Source organism: Asterias rubens, chromosome 10, assembly GCF_902459465.1.
Source record: "Asterias rubens chromosome 10, eAstRub1.3, whole genome shotgun sequence".
Classification (NCBI taxonomy): domain Eukaryota; kingdom Metazoa; phylum Echinodermata; class Asteroidea; order Forcipulatida; family Asteriidae; genus Asterias; species Asterias rubens.
Genome location: NC_047071.1, coordinates 1,637,375 through 1,653,339, shown reverse-complemented (window position 1 = coordinate 1,653,339; position 15,965 = coordinate 1,637,375). Strand labels below are relative to the sequence as shown.

General features: G+C 37.5%; 1 protein-coding gene and 1 long non-coding RNA gene across 2 annotated transcripts; one reads left to right on the top strand and one right to left on the bottom strand.

The window, feature by feature from the left end:
• The first annotated feature begins 636 nt into the window (after positions 1-636).
• Positions 637-2,978, top strand: LOC117295343. The gene is made up of 3 exons (XR_004519681.1): positions 637-677; positions 1,193-1,381; positions 2,365-2,978. It is a non-coding gene; the product is annotated as an uncharacterized LOC117295343 (long non-coding RNA).
• Positions 2,979-8,983: 6,005 nt separating this feature from the next.
• On the bottom strand, positions 8,984-15,799 carry LOC117295341 (sugar transporter SWEET1-like). The gene is made up of 6 exons (XM_033777934.1): positions 15,339-15,799; positions 14,229-14,306; positions 13,186-13,309; positions 12,258-12,419; positions 10,885-11,004; positions 8,984-9,916 (listed from the first exon to the last, which is right to left on the bottom strand). The coding sequence occupies exons 1-6, from the start codon at positions 15,404-15,406 to the stop codon at positions 9,824-9,826; spliced, it is 645 nt and encodes a 214-aa protein (XP_033633825.1). The 5' UTR covers positions 15,407-15,799; the 3' UTR covers positions 8,984-9,823.
• Positions 15,800-15,965: the final 166 nt, after the last annotated feature.

The following is a 15,965-nucleotide window of genomic DNA, read 5'->3' as shown; positions in this document are numbered from 1 at the left end:
GTAATTTCTCAAAATTTTCTTTACAAGCTACTATTAAAAAATGCATGGAATTACACAGGGAGGCCATTTTGCAGTGACTGGCCTTGGTGCTCCTTCAAAAATCTCATATTTTGTTTTAAATGAAAGGGCCAGGTCCACAATGAACAATGAAAATAGCTTTGCCCTCTCGAAGATGAATGTCCAGGCCATGGTTTTATTGACTTTGAGTAGAAAAAGCAAAGATCAACTTTAATTCTGAAATCTGTAATTTTCTTTGAAAAAATGACACTTGAATAGTCTGAATTACTTTTCCCTCTTTTTGTCTTCCTGCAATTTCAAAGTTGTTTGCTTTCCTGCGCAAATGCAGCTCACATGACTTTAGAATTGCAAGTTTTTTCTGTTTCTGAGGCTCATATATCTTTTAAAAAAAAATTTCAGCTATTACCACCACGAAGGTACGCCAGACCAGTGCCACACGTGTGAATTTCTATCACCCACCGAGTTAGAGCGGGAACCTCAGTGCCAAATCCCGATGACGGACCCACCGCGGGAAGGAAGTGAAGAGTCACCTACACTATCTAAAGAAAATACAAGTCCGCCACAGGAAACTAATTTTGTTTCACCTTCCCCTGTGAGTGGAGACTTGACTGATCAAGTCCCCGGCAGTGCTGACCAAAATGTAGCTGAGGACGAGCAGGGTAAGCTATACATGTAGCAAAAGAGTTATGTAAAGATAGGGCTATATGGCCCAAGTGAATATACTTTTAATTTGTGTTTGTTTATTTTATTTCTGTAATGTTTTGAAAAAACAATTTGTTGTAATAAAACTCAATTTTAAACACAATTTAGCCTTTAGGCTGCGATGTTTGAATGGTTTTTAATAAAATAATAATAATAATAGGGTTGTGGATCTAAGTTTTTCCCCCTAAACAGTTAAATGAAACTTTTGACTTTAAAGAAACATTATAGAATTGGTTTTTGCTAACAAAACAGTTGCTGGCGGTGCAAGCACTTTTGTTTAATCCACCATATACATAAACTGACAAACCTGTTGAAGTTTGAGATCGATCGACCATCTGGGTCACGAGAAATAGTGAAAAACTGATAACACATTTTGCATGACAATGATTAAAACAAAAATGAATAAAACCCACCCTGAGCAATAAACTCCAAACGGGAAATTAGTTTCATTTATTTCTCATCTATTCATCAGAGGTCAAATCAGCAGAGCACTCAAGCACCAATCATGTGTTATATGCCATCTTAGTCATTTGTGCGATAGTTCTCATCATTGTGATTGCATTGATGTGTAAAGGCTTGAAAAAACAAATTTCTCAAAGAGCAAATCGTCAACATTGCCCACCAACAGATTATGTTGCAGTGAATGTCAAAGATTCAGAAGGTAAATTTCTATTTGTCTTTTTTAAAACTTCAAGTTAGGTTAGCATTCTGGATGTGTGTTAAAACAAACGTTATTTATGAGGAACTCTTGGCAGGAAATTTTACCAGGGGGTGATTACAGTGTGCATTATGTACAGGGCCCAGTTTCTTGGCTCTCGTACCGCCAAATTCTGAACTTGCCATCACCATAAAAAGCTGCTACTACGCCCACTCAATTTGCACACAGTTTAAACCTGTTTGGCTAAATTTAGCAGAACGTAGTGAGAACGACTTTGATTGGGGTATTATCCCAGCAGGGTTTGAACTGGGGTCATTGAGGTTGAAGGCGAGGAAAGATACCACATCACTAACCCAACCAATTGGATTTAATTGAATTGAACCATCCAAATATCCAGCCACCTACTCATGAAAGCTCCACTCATGGTTGGGTTAAAATTGATTTCCTTTATTGATATCTTTTTTGATATCAAATAATAAAAATAGTAGTAACATTCATTTAGATAGCACTTGGTTTTCTAAGCGCTGAAACATAAAATTAAAATACATTATATAAAGACCATAAAGTGTACGATAACAAAAAAAAGACAATTTTAAGAGGGATGAAATAGCTGAAACTGAACAAGCTTAGATGGATCTAAATAAGTAGGTCTTGACAGCAGTCTTTTTTAAATGAGTCCAGTGTAGTTGAGGCACAGATGTGGACGGTAAGGTTGTTCCAGAGAATGGGTGTAGCAATTGAGAAGGCGCGTTTTCCGTAGCGAGTGCGGGGGATAGGACCAGTGTTGAAATCCAGGTGGGCGGTAGACAACTTAATCCCTACTTATTATTATAAACCTGTGACTGGGTTTGAATCACATTATGGTTCCATCTCTAAAACTTATATTGCCAATTTTCATTGTGTATTGAGTGTCAATTGTTATTTTTAAGTTTGACTAACTTTTCAGGTTACTTTTCATTAACCCATAAGTTTAATTTTTTACATAGCTTCTGCTGAAGTACATTTGGTAAACGCTCAGACTGTCAGATACAAGGTCAACCAACCTGCAAAGTAAGTAAATAAATCGCAATAAAAAAAATATATTTTAGGTTTTTATAGTTTTGTGCTCATCTTTTTTATGCTCATCTTTTTTCAGATTGAACATTTGTTCTTCATTCCACAGTGCTTTATGACGTTTTTACACTTCTGTTGAAGTTGTACTAAAAATCAACTTTCTCCTCACTAGGTTTTAATAACAATTAGAGTCGCCAACAATTCACTTTGGCCCAGACTTATTTGTGGTGTTGGGTGACTCAGCTTCAAAACTTTCCCTGAGAGTCTTGCTCAGCTTACCCCTGAAAGTCTTAAGTGACTCGGTGACCCACTGTGACATGTGAATCGAGTTCTTAACTCAATCAATTTGAAACCCCAATTCTTGTAGTTAAAGAGTCTGGGTACTTTGTACGACACATAATACAACCGTCATCAGTAAACATTAAACTTACACAGTCTAAAAATAATGATGATAGAAAGCTTCCCTTAAAATTTTACTTGCCAAGGTACTAGGACTACAAGGTACTGTAGTTTTTTTAGAAACTAGTAAAACAATAACACAAAAATAATTTTCGTTAGCATGTACAACGTATTTACATGACCCTCCTGACAACATTGCTCCGTGAATTTCACTTTTTTTTCTCGAAAAAAAATTGACGACTAATGAAGCTGAAACTTCATTCACTTCAGTCCAGATTCCCAGCTGGGTGGCGAACCCCTTGTCTTTCCAGCCATGCTTGCGTCTTCCTTAGGGAATGCTAGCAATATTGGCATCCAACACCCTACTCCTGAAGGTTCCTGCCCATCAGTGGTTAATTCGGCTTATCCTGATGGAAAGGGAGGAGTTGCAATTCCAGAAGTCACTCTCTGCAAAGAGAACGGGATCGACGCCGACAAAGTCAGTACCTGCCAGGCTGCCTCTTTTTCCACCCTAGGTGCTACAGATGTTGCTGTCGGTGCTGCATCTACAGCTTCTGCTGTTGCATCTACAGCTTCTGCTGTTGCATCTACAGCTTCTGCTGCTGCATCTACAGCTTCTGATGTTGCAGCAGCAACTACTGCAGGTTCTGTTGATGTTGCAGCTATTTCCCTGGATGAAACTGATGGTGCTGACCTGAACAATGACACAGGTGCTCGCAGCAGTCATTCGATGAAATCAAAGAAATCTTGGAAAACCAAAGTGAGGGTAGCTCCTTCAGCTCAGGACTCTACCAATGGAAGCAAAACGTGTTCTGACCCTTCTTGTCATGGACATTGTATTAATGTCATTGCATCATCAAATGTGAACGTAACCATTGCTGGTGATCACAGTAACATGAATGTTGGTTATCACTCCAACTGACACAGGGAAAAATAAGAATACTAACAAATTACTTATTTTTTAACATAAAGCACGAGCGAAACTGACTGGGTAAATTTTAAAATGATTTTTGGGGGGGTTGAACAAAGAATTCACTCGAGTGGCAACCGAACATCTGGATTAACGTGCCGGCGCTCTACGAACTGAGCTATCTAGCCCTATATTGGCGGTCTCCCTATTTTGTCAATATCTTTGTTTGGGAATGCCATAATGCACATGTCAGAAGCCGATCAACTGTTAACCACCATCAGTGACTGGTATCATGCCTACTGCACAGCTCAGCAGAAATTTTAAAGTTCTTGGGCCCAGTTTACTTCTACAGGGTCTAGGCAAGTAGAATCATATACATGCAGTATACATTACTTATTTTTTATCTAATTTTGTGCGTTTTAATATATTACACAGATGAAGTCATATCATAGTAGAGTTATATATAACAAGTTGAATGTATTCTGGGATTGTGGATTTTTTTACTGCTAAATGGTATGTACAGTGTACAGATGTACTGTGAATTTTCAAGTGTGTGTTCAATTATATTCAAGATAATTTTTAAGGTGGCGCACTTTGCCAAAAAATGTAAATATGGACTTATTTTATCGCTAATTACCAGCTAAGCTGGTGGTTGTGTATATTTAAATTTGGGGATGATAAGTCTTAATGAAAAGGAAAATGGTTTTAAATGTGAGTAATATCCCCTCGGGGAAAAAAGGGATATAGAAAAACAACTTGTTATAATATAAGATAAACAAAAACGGAAACGAAAAAAGTAAAGCAACACGTCTGTTTTAATTAAAAGTAGTTTTCTTATTATACCAGGAACTGTCCCGCAAAATGTACGGCTATTTTACATGCAAAGCTAATTATTGCAGGCATTTTTTGATTAAGGTCACGTCAAATTTAGTGAACAGATAGAATCATGTATCATGAAATGTGTGAATATAACTATTAACTGGATTGGTCCATGTCTGCCAGGGCGGAGCCAACCCCATTCAAAATGTTAGTTATTTGGATACCAAAAAAGTTACAAGAGTGAAATATTTGTCCGTTGCAAGATTATCTTGAAAATGGTAGTAAATGGAAAAACAAGAGTGCTGAAAAGAGTCTTTTAAAGGTAAAATCGAATGGAAAAGCCCCCCCCTTCCCTTTGTGCCCCAAACCCCCTAGTAGCATAGCGTCTGGGCTATACGTAGATGACATCGTCTTATAAAAGTACATTTTTATCATAAATGAGTACTTCTCAATCCTTCCTTTTCTTTTCTATTAAAGTGATATTCACGTACAAGGTGTTCCTGCAATTACTAAGGGAATCAATGTGTGGTGAAGAGGTTTTCAACTAGTGGTGGTTTAATCCCAACGAGGCCTGGTTCTTGATAATTTTACTGAGACGAAGTTGAGGTAAATTATAAAGAACCAGGCCTCGGTGGGTTTAAAACACTAGTTGAAAACCGATTCAACACACTTTGATTCCCATTCATAAATACCTTTTCGGTAAAAAACATCAACACTTTTGGGTAAAAAAGGAAAAAACTTGCAATAATTATAATTGTTCAATGATATCTTTCAACACAACACCCCTCCAGCTATGAAATGGTTAGGCCCTAAAAGGCCCTTGGGTAAACAACTCCTTGTAAGGGAATGCTGTGCGCATCGCGTGATGTGGCACAACTGTTTCAGCCGTTGCTCTCGACCAATAGGAATGAAGAAACCGTCTTATAAGCACAGGTGCAATCTTGCTTGTCACGCCCATGTTTATACACTTTTTACTGGTCATAAACAAAGGTTTATGTACACTCACGTGAAGGGCTCTCCACCAATAGGAATAGCGAAACTGTCTGAGGTAATTATGAATTATAAGTTATAAGATACGAACGAATATTTGTAAATATTGGATAAATATCTCTGTTGTCCTGCAAACCTTATTCGCAAGATTATATGAAATGTTGTAATAGACGAGGTGAATTTGTATAATGGTGATCCAAATGGATCTGAAAATACAATCATACAGAAAAGTTTCTTGAAAATGAATATTATGTAAAATTGTTTTTTAGAAATAACATAACTTTAGAAAATAGATTTATGTGAATGGTGTTGATGGTAAGATTAAGAAATCTTTAAAATGTTGTAATTATGGACAAAGTGAAGTTTTATAACGGATCAGAAAAAAATACTAGGACATTGTCTTCTTTCAAAAGATGACCACAGTATAAATGTTTCCCCCAAAAAGAGAGATTCATACATAGTGTTCCTGCAAATTTACTAGAATACTATACAGGATTTAGAAATCTTTAAAATGTGTTAATGGGCCAAGTTAATCTTTATGATGATCCAATGGATCTGAAAGAAATATCACAACGCATTTTTAGAAAAATTTATATTACAAAGATAACCAGGCTTGATTTTCTAATATCTGTGATAAATGTTTATATTTTATAATAACCTGGAGTACATTTTCTTAAAGACCTGCTTGAACGAAAATTTCAAGTCGTAAACTTTGCTGAAATTCACTTAAAATGTTTTCAAAGACTACGGAAATCGAGTCATATGACTATAAACAGATTTCAATTGTGTAAAAAAAACAATCATTTTGAATGCCCTTATCCAGCGCTTTTCTGAGAGATTTGCGAAAAGCCCTGTTACGTAATCACTCTTAAAACGTCATCTCTGGGTTTCCAATTTGTATAGCTGCTTTTTTGCAGCGTTGAGGCATAACAAAGCAAGCTCCCAGAGATGACGTCAGTGGCATTGTCCTTTGACGCGCGCTCTCAACGGCAGAAGTGTATTTAGTTTTGCAAAACCTTTAGGTTGGGGCCTGATTTTTAAGTTGATAATTACGAAAAATTCAGAAGTGTACAAATATCAAAATTACATTAAAATGGTGAACAGGTGCATTATAAACAAGTTAAAATACCATTTCCACTGAAAACATTCGGCTCAGGTAGCTGTTTGAACTGATTTTGTGTAATTTTCTTATGCCATTTCTACTATTATGTGCCCTCAAACAAGCTTGTCCTGGAGAAAGTACTTAACAGGCCTGATACTTCACGGAGGCAACATGTCCCCTGGTCATTGCCTTGGTGCCCTTGAAATGCGCCAGTAAAAATTTGCAATTTCATCATAGGGTGCCCTTTACCTTTGCCCTTTCAAAAACAAAGCATACAGCCCTGGCGCTATATAAATGTAAAGAAATCATTATTGTTATATTATGTTGTAATGGGCCAAGTGATTTTGTATAATGATGATCCAATGGATTTGAAAAAACAATACAGTGTCTTTAATCAGAAGTTTTGTCTTCTTCCTGAAGATGACTACAGCATACGGTTCTTTCCAGAAATACCACAACTCATGTAAAGACTAGAGAGGTTTATGTACAAAGAGTTCCTGCAAACCTTTACGAGATTTAGAAATCTTTAAAATGTTGTGATTGTCCAAGTGAATTTCTATGATGATCTGAAGGATCTGAAAGAAGTACAATGCGTAAAGAGAGGTCAATTAAAAGATGTTCCTGCAAACCTTACGAGAGTATACTATGCAAGTTTCAGATATCTTTTCTGATGGGCCAAGCGAATTTTGGTATTTATGATCCAATGGATTTTAAAAAAAAAAGGAGAAAGAATCTTCTACCTGAAGATGATATTATGATATAAAGTCTTGTATAGCGCACTTATCTACCAAACAAGGTACTCAAGGCGCTTAGTATGTATACAAACTTTCAGAAAGATAGGTTATTGAAGTTATGAATTCTGAGACCCCATTATTTAGCACCTTAAAAGGGTTTACAAGGTGCACTGGGTTCTTTTACATGCGTTACAAAACACATGGGACCAACGGCTTTATCCGAAGGACGAAGCAATGGTTAAGTGTCTTGCTTAAGAACACAAGTGTCACTGCTGGGGATTCAAACCTCTGCTGATCAGAAACACTGTTTGAATTTGGTGCTCTGAACCGCTCAGCTACAACTCTTCCAAGATGACGCACTTACCACAGTATGCGGTTCTTTCCAGAAAAAAACACAACTCAAACATAGGTATTCACATAGTGTTCTTGCTAATTTAACTAGAATACTATACAGGATTTAGAAATCTTCAAAATGTTGTAATGGGATAAGTGAATACTTATGACGATCCAATGGATCTGAAAGAAATACGAATTTGTTCCTGCAAACCTTACAAGAATACTATGCAATATTTAGGTTTATCTTTGAAATGTTTTTTTTTTCTGCAACAATGCACCTAATATTTTTATAATGTATTCTGAAAAACTAAAGATGTGGAATCAGTATGTTAGCTTGAAGTGGTACAGTTTATACTTTCACATTGTTGCCTTACAAATCAAAATGGATAATGTAATTGGATGTGTATATAAAAACTGTCTACTTTGAATAAAATACTCCATTTGGCCCGCCAATTGTGTCAGTCTTTACTTTTGTTTACAGTCGAGAAAAAAGCAAGTGCCACAAATGCCATTTGCGAGTTAGATTTTATTAATAAACGTCACCACAAAAATTTTCAGATTTATTTTTCAACACCCAGTTGCATCTCTGCCAATAACACTTGGGGAAAACTCCTTGTCTAAATGCTATTGGTACTGGCTTCATTACTGTGTGACACAACACACGGGACCTATATGTCTTGCGTAGAGGTCCTCCATCGCATGAACTTGAAATCATCCATTGAGATTGACACTGGTCTAAGCGGTCCATCCCTCTCTAACACTATGCTTGACAGAGACAGTAGGGCACAACTCACCGAGTGCCGAGTAGGGTGTCGTGGCCGAGTAACAAATTTTAAGTTCTAAAGGCCGAGTCATCAGGGTGTGGGTTCGAATCCCAGTCATGACCTCACCAAGGGGTAAATGGGTACCTGTTAGGGCAGAGATGGTTCCTGTGATTCATTTAGCTTAGTGCTCACATATTTGGCAGCACAGGATGTATACTCCCAAGGGAGCTGAGATGGTTTGAGAAATAAAATCAAATGGCCAGGGGTAATAATTTTGAAGCGCCATGAGAGTTCAGTGAGTGATGGACCTGAGCGCAATATAAGAAGCCACTATTAGTTTGTCATCATGGTAGTTATTAAACAAATGAATGAAATAAAGGACACTTGTTCCTTGACCAGGGTTCGAACCAACCAACGTTCTGCAATCATCGGCATGTGAAGTACGGTGTGCTATAGCGCTTGGCTTCGACATTCCCTTACTCTCACTAGCTCCAGGTGTTACATCGATCCCCAATTTGACCGGATATTTGGTTACTTCATTCATCAGTCCTCTTAGAAAATTTGCAACAAGATTAACAAAAACATATAACTGTCTTTTTTGTATTCTTTATTATTCCAAAGAATTTCACAATATTTCAATGTCTCATCAAATAAAGATTATAATATAAAAAATAATTTTAGTAGAAAATATAGAGCCATAAATACCAAGGAAATATACACAAAATTGTCTCAAACTTGACTTTCTGGAAAAAACTTTAAATTGTATCAACCTTAATAGAACATATAGGTTCCGCAAACCCACACCATAGATAGAATATTATTAAAATGAAAATTTTGAAAGTGAATACATCAACCTTCCTTACTTAAAAAAAACAAAAACATGTGCATGCATGCTTATAATCACGCCAACAAACAATTTTCAAAAGAAAAAAGTTAGAATTTATATAATATAATTATAAGTAACACAACCACCAGCAGATATCGCTTACCTCCCAAAATTATGCGGGGTCTATAAAATGAAAGTCATTTGTTCCCTGGATAGTAAACGCCTTTTGGCAAACTGAAAAGATGGCGGATAGGTGACATCTGTCGCATTAGCTTTGTGCTCACATAAACCAATAAAATCTAAATAAAAAGTCACTAATATTAAATGTTCTTGCTGGCCATAAGCACATAACTCTTAGCTTCCATACACGCTGATTCTGTGGTTACGGTAAGCAGAGCCATGAAATTGGGCCCAGGTGCAATGGTCTTGTGTGTGGGGCTCCCTCGCCTGACTTAACCTGGAGATGCTTAACTCAAACTCACCCAAATTGTCTTGAGATGTTGTGTCTAGATCTAGGAGGATGAGGCAGTCACTGAGTTGTCTTTGTATTTCCACAGAAGGATGATTCGCAGCAGACTGCTCACAATACCCGGGATATTTGGAACCTGTGGAGTTAGGCAGGAGAGAGGATTGTTTTAAAGGCAGTGGACACTATTGGTAATTGTCAAAGACCAGTCTTCCAACTTGGTGTATCTCAAGTATATAAAAATATAACAAACCTGAGTAATTTAAGCTTGATTGGTCGTCGGAGTTGCGAGATAACTATGAAAGAAAAAAATAACCCTTGTCACACAAAGTTGTGTGATTTTAGATGCTTGATTTCGAGACCTCAAATTCTAAATCTGAGGTCTCGAAATCAAATTCGTGGAAAATTACTTCTTTCTCGAAAACTACGTCACTTCAGAGGGAGCCGTTTCTCAGAATGTTTTATACTATCAACCTCTCCCCATTACTTGTTACCAAGTAAGGTGTTATGCTAATAGTTATTTTGAGTAATTACCAAATGCTAATAGTAATTTTGAGTAGTGTCCACTGCCTTTAAAGGCAAATTTCAGACACTTATAGGTTTTGGAACTGTCCGATTGTTTGAATCCTTTATAAAAACAACTACCTCTGCCAAATAGCTACTCATTCACTCATTCGGTCGCCCACAGGCGGGCTCGAGTATGACTTTTCCAAGTAAATCAGTCTTGCATGAGGGTGGTCAGTTTGTCTGTTGATTCTACACAGGTGTCCTTTTGCAGCACCCCAGTGTAAGACATTTTCGATTCTTCCACTGTAACTGTAAAGTTGTGCCTATTTCACACAAACTGGGTCAAACAGTTATAAGAGGGCTGTGCTGAATGATTGTACATTGAGGTTTTGTGTTGTTGAAATTTTGCAAACAAAATTGAGTTAGTGTAAGGATTATCAGTTTCTGTCCCCACAAAATGGCTACATGTAAGAGCGAAAATTTTGTTGCCAGCTTTCCTGGGCAGTAGTATCTAGGCAGATGGGGAAACTTTGTGCGTCCAGAAGTATATAATGACTTATAAAAAGGAAAGTCAATGTACAAAGACTCATTGGATCTCACCTGAATGTATAAGTCATTCACGCATTTCCCGTAAAACACCCAGAGAGATGATGCAATGAGAGTTGTGATGGTCAGCGGCAGAGAGATTCCTTTGGCAGATTGTGTACGAATCACCGTTGCCTGTAAAAAATGAAACAGTGACAAGGGCTATTACAGGCCTGGAATTTGATCTTTGAGAGGGCAAGGCCAGTTTCATTTTGCAAAGGGCACTTCCATTTCAAAAAATTAAAGTTTATGAGAACTTTTTTGAAGGGGCACCAAGGCCAAGACAACAGAGGTCATGGCCTCGGTTGTCTGTATATAATTCCAGGGCTGTTATTATTACCAAACACACTGATCAATTATGAGCTCATACATGCAAAGAAGTGGCTTTGATTGTTACAAGGTGAACTAGGTAGTCTAAAGTAAAGATATCTGCGCTAGAATGGGGCATGTCGTTTTTTCACATCCCATCAGATGGGCCTGTGTTTACACAGGAATTGATCCATAGTGTTCATCATGTTTCTGTGGTAGGCAAAAACAAAATCAAATTGTTCTTTACCCACATCTACAAAAACTTGAGAGACTCAATTAATTCACAAATAAGTGATAGCTTCAATTCACAAACACTTGAGACACTCTATTCACAAACACTTGAGAGACTCAGTTTACAAATACTTGAGAGATTCAATTTACTAACACTTGAGGAACTCAATCCACAAACACTTGAGAAACTCAATCCAGAAAAACTTAAGACTCAATTTACAAACACTTGAGAAACTCAATTTACAAACATTTGAGAAAATCAATTCACAAACACTTGAGAAACTCAACTCAAAAACACTTGAGGAACTCAATTTACAAACACTTGAGAAACTCAATTTACAAACACTTGAGAAACTCAATTCACAAACACTTGAGAAACTCAATTATAAAAAACACTTGAGAAACTCAATTTACAAACACTTGAGAAACTCAATTCACAAACTCTTGAGAAACTCAGTTAACAAACACTTGAGAAACTAAATCAAAGAACTGAGACTCAATTTACAAACACCCGAGAGACTCAATTTACAAACTTTTGATACTGAATCAAAGAATTGAAACTAAATTTACAAACACTTGAGAAACTCATTAACAAACACTTGAGAAACTCAATCAAAAACTTGAAACTCAATTTACAATCACTTGAGAAACTCAATTCACAAACACTTAAGAAACTCAATTTACAAACACCTGAGAGACTCAATTTACAAACTTTTGATAAACTCAATAAAAAATGGAAACTCAATTTACAAACACTTGAGAGATTCAATTTAAAAACACTTGGAAGACTCAATCCATACAAAAGAATCTGGTTGACTTTTTCCATTAAAAAATATTTAAGTACTCACTATTTCTGCTAATGGGGAAAAGTACATCAGTACAGTCACCGAAGAACAAATGAGGCCCAGTTGATTAAGGACCGCTTCAGAGGTGGAAGTGTAGCTGGTCAAGTACATGTAGAGGGTTACCATGGCAATAAATGCTGCAACAGTGCGCTGGAAAGGCAGCAACTGAGATGAAATACAGTACACAAATTCAAGTCACTTACAGACAGCTATGCAGTCAAGTCAACAAGGTGAAACTTCTTATGCTTTGACATAAATTTCATAAAAGTTTTCAATTCTGGTTGTGAAGTCAAGGACTCTCAGAAAATTTAACATAATCACTATACTAGGTCAGAACCTCATGGAGTGAGAAGACAAGAAAGTTTTTTGGGAGGAGAAAACCCCAGAGAATTAATTAAATTGTGTGTAATTCAATCCAAATAGTGCCCTCCGGCAGGACTCGAACTAGAATTTCAAGAAGTAAAAGGCAAGGAAAGCTACTACTGCACCAACCTGACCCCCAATCAAATGGTTTCGACGCAACATAAGGGATGTGCAAGTTTCTTGATTAAATAGCAAAGATCTTCAAATGCACGTGTGAGCTATAAAAATAGAAGGGTAACGATTCCGGGGTATGGCTCTTATCAATTTAACCACGCCTCCACTCTGGAATCTGAAGCCACAGGGGAAAGATGAAACATAGGGGATTTTCCGTAAACTCCTTTAATGAGACTGATGAGACACATTGAAATCAATAAATTGTTTCAAACAGAGGGTTGACATTAACTGCAAGGAACTACACAGTGTGTATTTTATTCAATCATGTTCAGATACAAAATGTACATAGCGCCCTTTCTGATTTAAACGGAACTAACTTAAAGTCATCTATTCATCCAATCAGAACGAAGGTAGTATCAAAAGCAGGGTTTTTAAGAGCCTGACCGAAACAAACCTTTGATTTGGTGTAGAAGATGAATACTATCATGTAGGAGGACTGTAGAAAACTCCCCACACTGTTCACTATCATCAATGTGGAGTCTTGCTTCAGGTAGCCATAGAAAAACCACATTATGTTACTGGGGGAAAAAAAAAACACTTACAATTTCAGTTTCCTTGAACTTTACTTGGAATGTCAGAGCTCACCGGATCCCAGTTTTTGTATTTCTGATCAGCAGAGTGCCTGGGTGACTAGTGAATATCAATACTACTAGTCACGCTTCAAATAGTTGCAACTTTTGTTTATATCCCAAGATGCATTGCAGTATATTTTCGCTGCGGGCGCACGATTGTACTAAAATTCCACTGAAATATGAAGTACATGTATGCACTGCAAATGAAAGCATTGTCATGAGCTTACTGGCCAAACACTAAAAGTTGTCGCTTGCCTTGGGCCGGGACAGTGGTCCAGTGTCAAATTTGAGGCCTAACCAATTCCAAATAGCCCTAATCACAGACTCATTTCATTTGTATTGACCCATTTCACCTGACGTCATCATCAGAAAAATCTTGAACGCACCATACTGGTGGGCAATTTCACTGTGCGTTTTCATATATAACTCTATGCATAGAGTATGCTGTGCGTTATGCAGTGAAGTGCGCATTTTAGGCGACACAGCGTTAATACATGTAATCCTAACTGCCCACCAACATGGTGAGCGTGGCATCAGTCGCCACGTGTGATGCGCGTGCAAGGGGTCAATAGTGTACAAAAGAAAGGAGTCCGATATTTAGGGCTACAATTCCTGGCAAAATGCTTGGGCAACACATGCCTAACGTTATATAAAACCATTCCCTGTCCATTTCACATTGACAATAAACAATTTCTCCCCCGCCTCCCGTCCCCCCGCTCAATGTTGACTGTAACGCAGAAGAATATTGCCAATTGGTAATTGGAACCAACATCCAAAGGGGGCAGGGGGGCCCAACGAGATATGGCTGGGATTGTAGCTTTGGGGTTGCTTTTGAACTCTCTAAAGTTGTTGATTTGCTACTCACTTCATATTGGTCATGAGGAACGGAAGAAAGATAACATTTTCTGTGCTTCCAGTTCTGATGATACCGAAACAGTCAGGGCTGCAGCAAAACAAAAACATAGTTGTTGGAAGGACAATTATAGTACAATCAATTTACACTTATATTCAAACAACATTATCTACAAGCTCCTGAGTTCTGTAAAATAAATCACAGGCATATACTCGTGTGGGATTCGAACCCATGACCTTTGCAATTCAGTGTCTTACCACCTACGACCACCGAGATTGCCCGGGAGCTAGAGGCAGTTCAAACCAGTTGTAGTTTGCCACTTTTCCTAGTCTTATTTAGGTTGTTACTTTATTACATTAATTGTCATTTATTTTTGAAGGGTTGACCAATGTTAAACAAAATCAATTGTGTTACATAATTAAAGGCAATATGGACACTATTGGTAATTACTCTAAATAATTATAGCATAAAATCTTACTTGGTAACGAGTAATAGGGAGAGTTTGATGGTATTAAACATTGTGAGAAACAGCTCCCCCTAATTCTGAAGTGATGTAGTTTTCGAGAAAGAAGTAATTTTCCACGAATTTGATTTAGAGACCTCAGATTTAGATTTTGAGGTCTCAAAATCAAGCATCTGAAAGCACACAACTTCGTGTGACAAGGTAGCCCCACTTGTGTGGCCAAGGATAGCTGAATCCTTGGCCACACAAGTGGGGCTAGTGACAAGGGTGTTTTTTCTTTCATTATTTTCTCGCAACTTGGACGACCAATTGAGCGCAAATTGAGTGAGAGGACTGGTCTTTGACAATTACCAATAGTGTCCACTGTCTTTAAAATAAATAATATTAATAATGTCAGCTGTACCTTTACTTGTGCGTCAAACAGTAACACTCAGTGTAGTACGTGCTAGCAATAACTAGCAATAGCATGTTTGTTGGCTTAAAAAAATAAATAGCATATCTGCAAATGGTCAAATTTTGCTAGTGCCATAATTAATGAACATTAATTGTCATGCAGATGATTGTTTAAAATAATTAAATTTTAATATTATTAATTACAAAAAATTATAAACTAAGTAGTAAGATTGTTAAAATAAATTTATAAATTATGGATGACTCACATTCCTGCCATAAACATCCCAATTGTACAGCAAATTGTGACATTCGATAAGAGCTGCACCCAATCCATAATTGCTTTTTGGTTGGATTCGATTCGGTAAAGATTGGAGATTCCAAAAACGGCGCCTTCCTAAGTTTGTCAAGAGCTAGAGTTTTGCAGACAGTGTGGAACCTCAGTAGTGTGACGACTACCTCATCTCAGTAGGGTGACGACTATGTGTGACAGACTAGACGTGTACGTGGCCGTGTATGTACTGTAGTCGGCTGTGACCGACTGGAACTATGGAACTTTATAAAAGTTTTATCAAGTCAGAAGTCAGTTACACAATAACACTACCACAGCAAGATGTTAGAGTGAAAAATACTACTTATTTTGCAGGGAATAACTGTGTGAAGTTTCGCTCCTGCGTTTAGCTTTCTGCTAGCACTACCACAAGTGCTGATGTTGCATGCTCTGGATGGCCGGCCGTGCGCTGAAAATGAAAAAGGTAAATAATGCGACAGGATTGTGGGAAGTTGACCTGAATTTCCGTTGACCTTCTTGTAGTGCATGGTTTCTGAGGAGGATTGACCGTTTTGAGAGTGATAGTATTATTGCTTTAAACGCATCCGGTACCCTGCATACACAC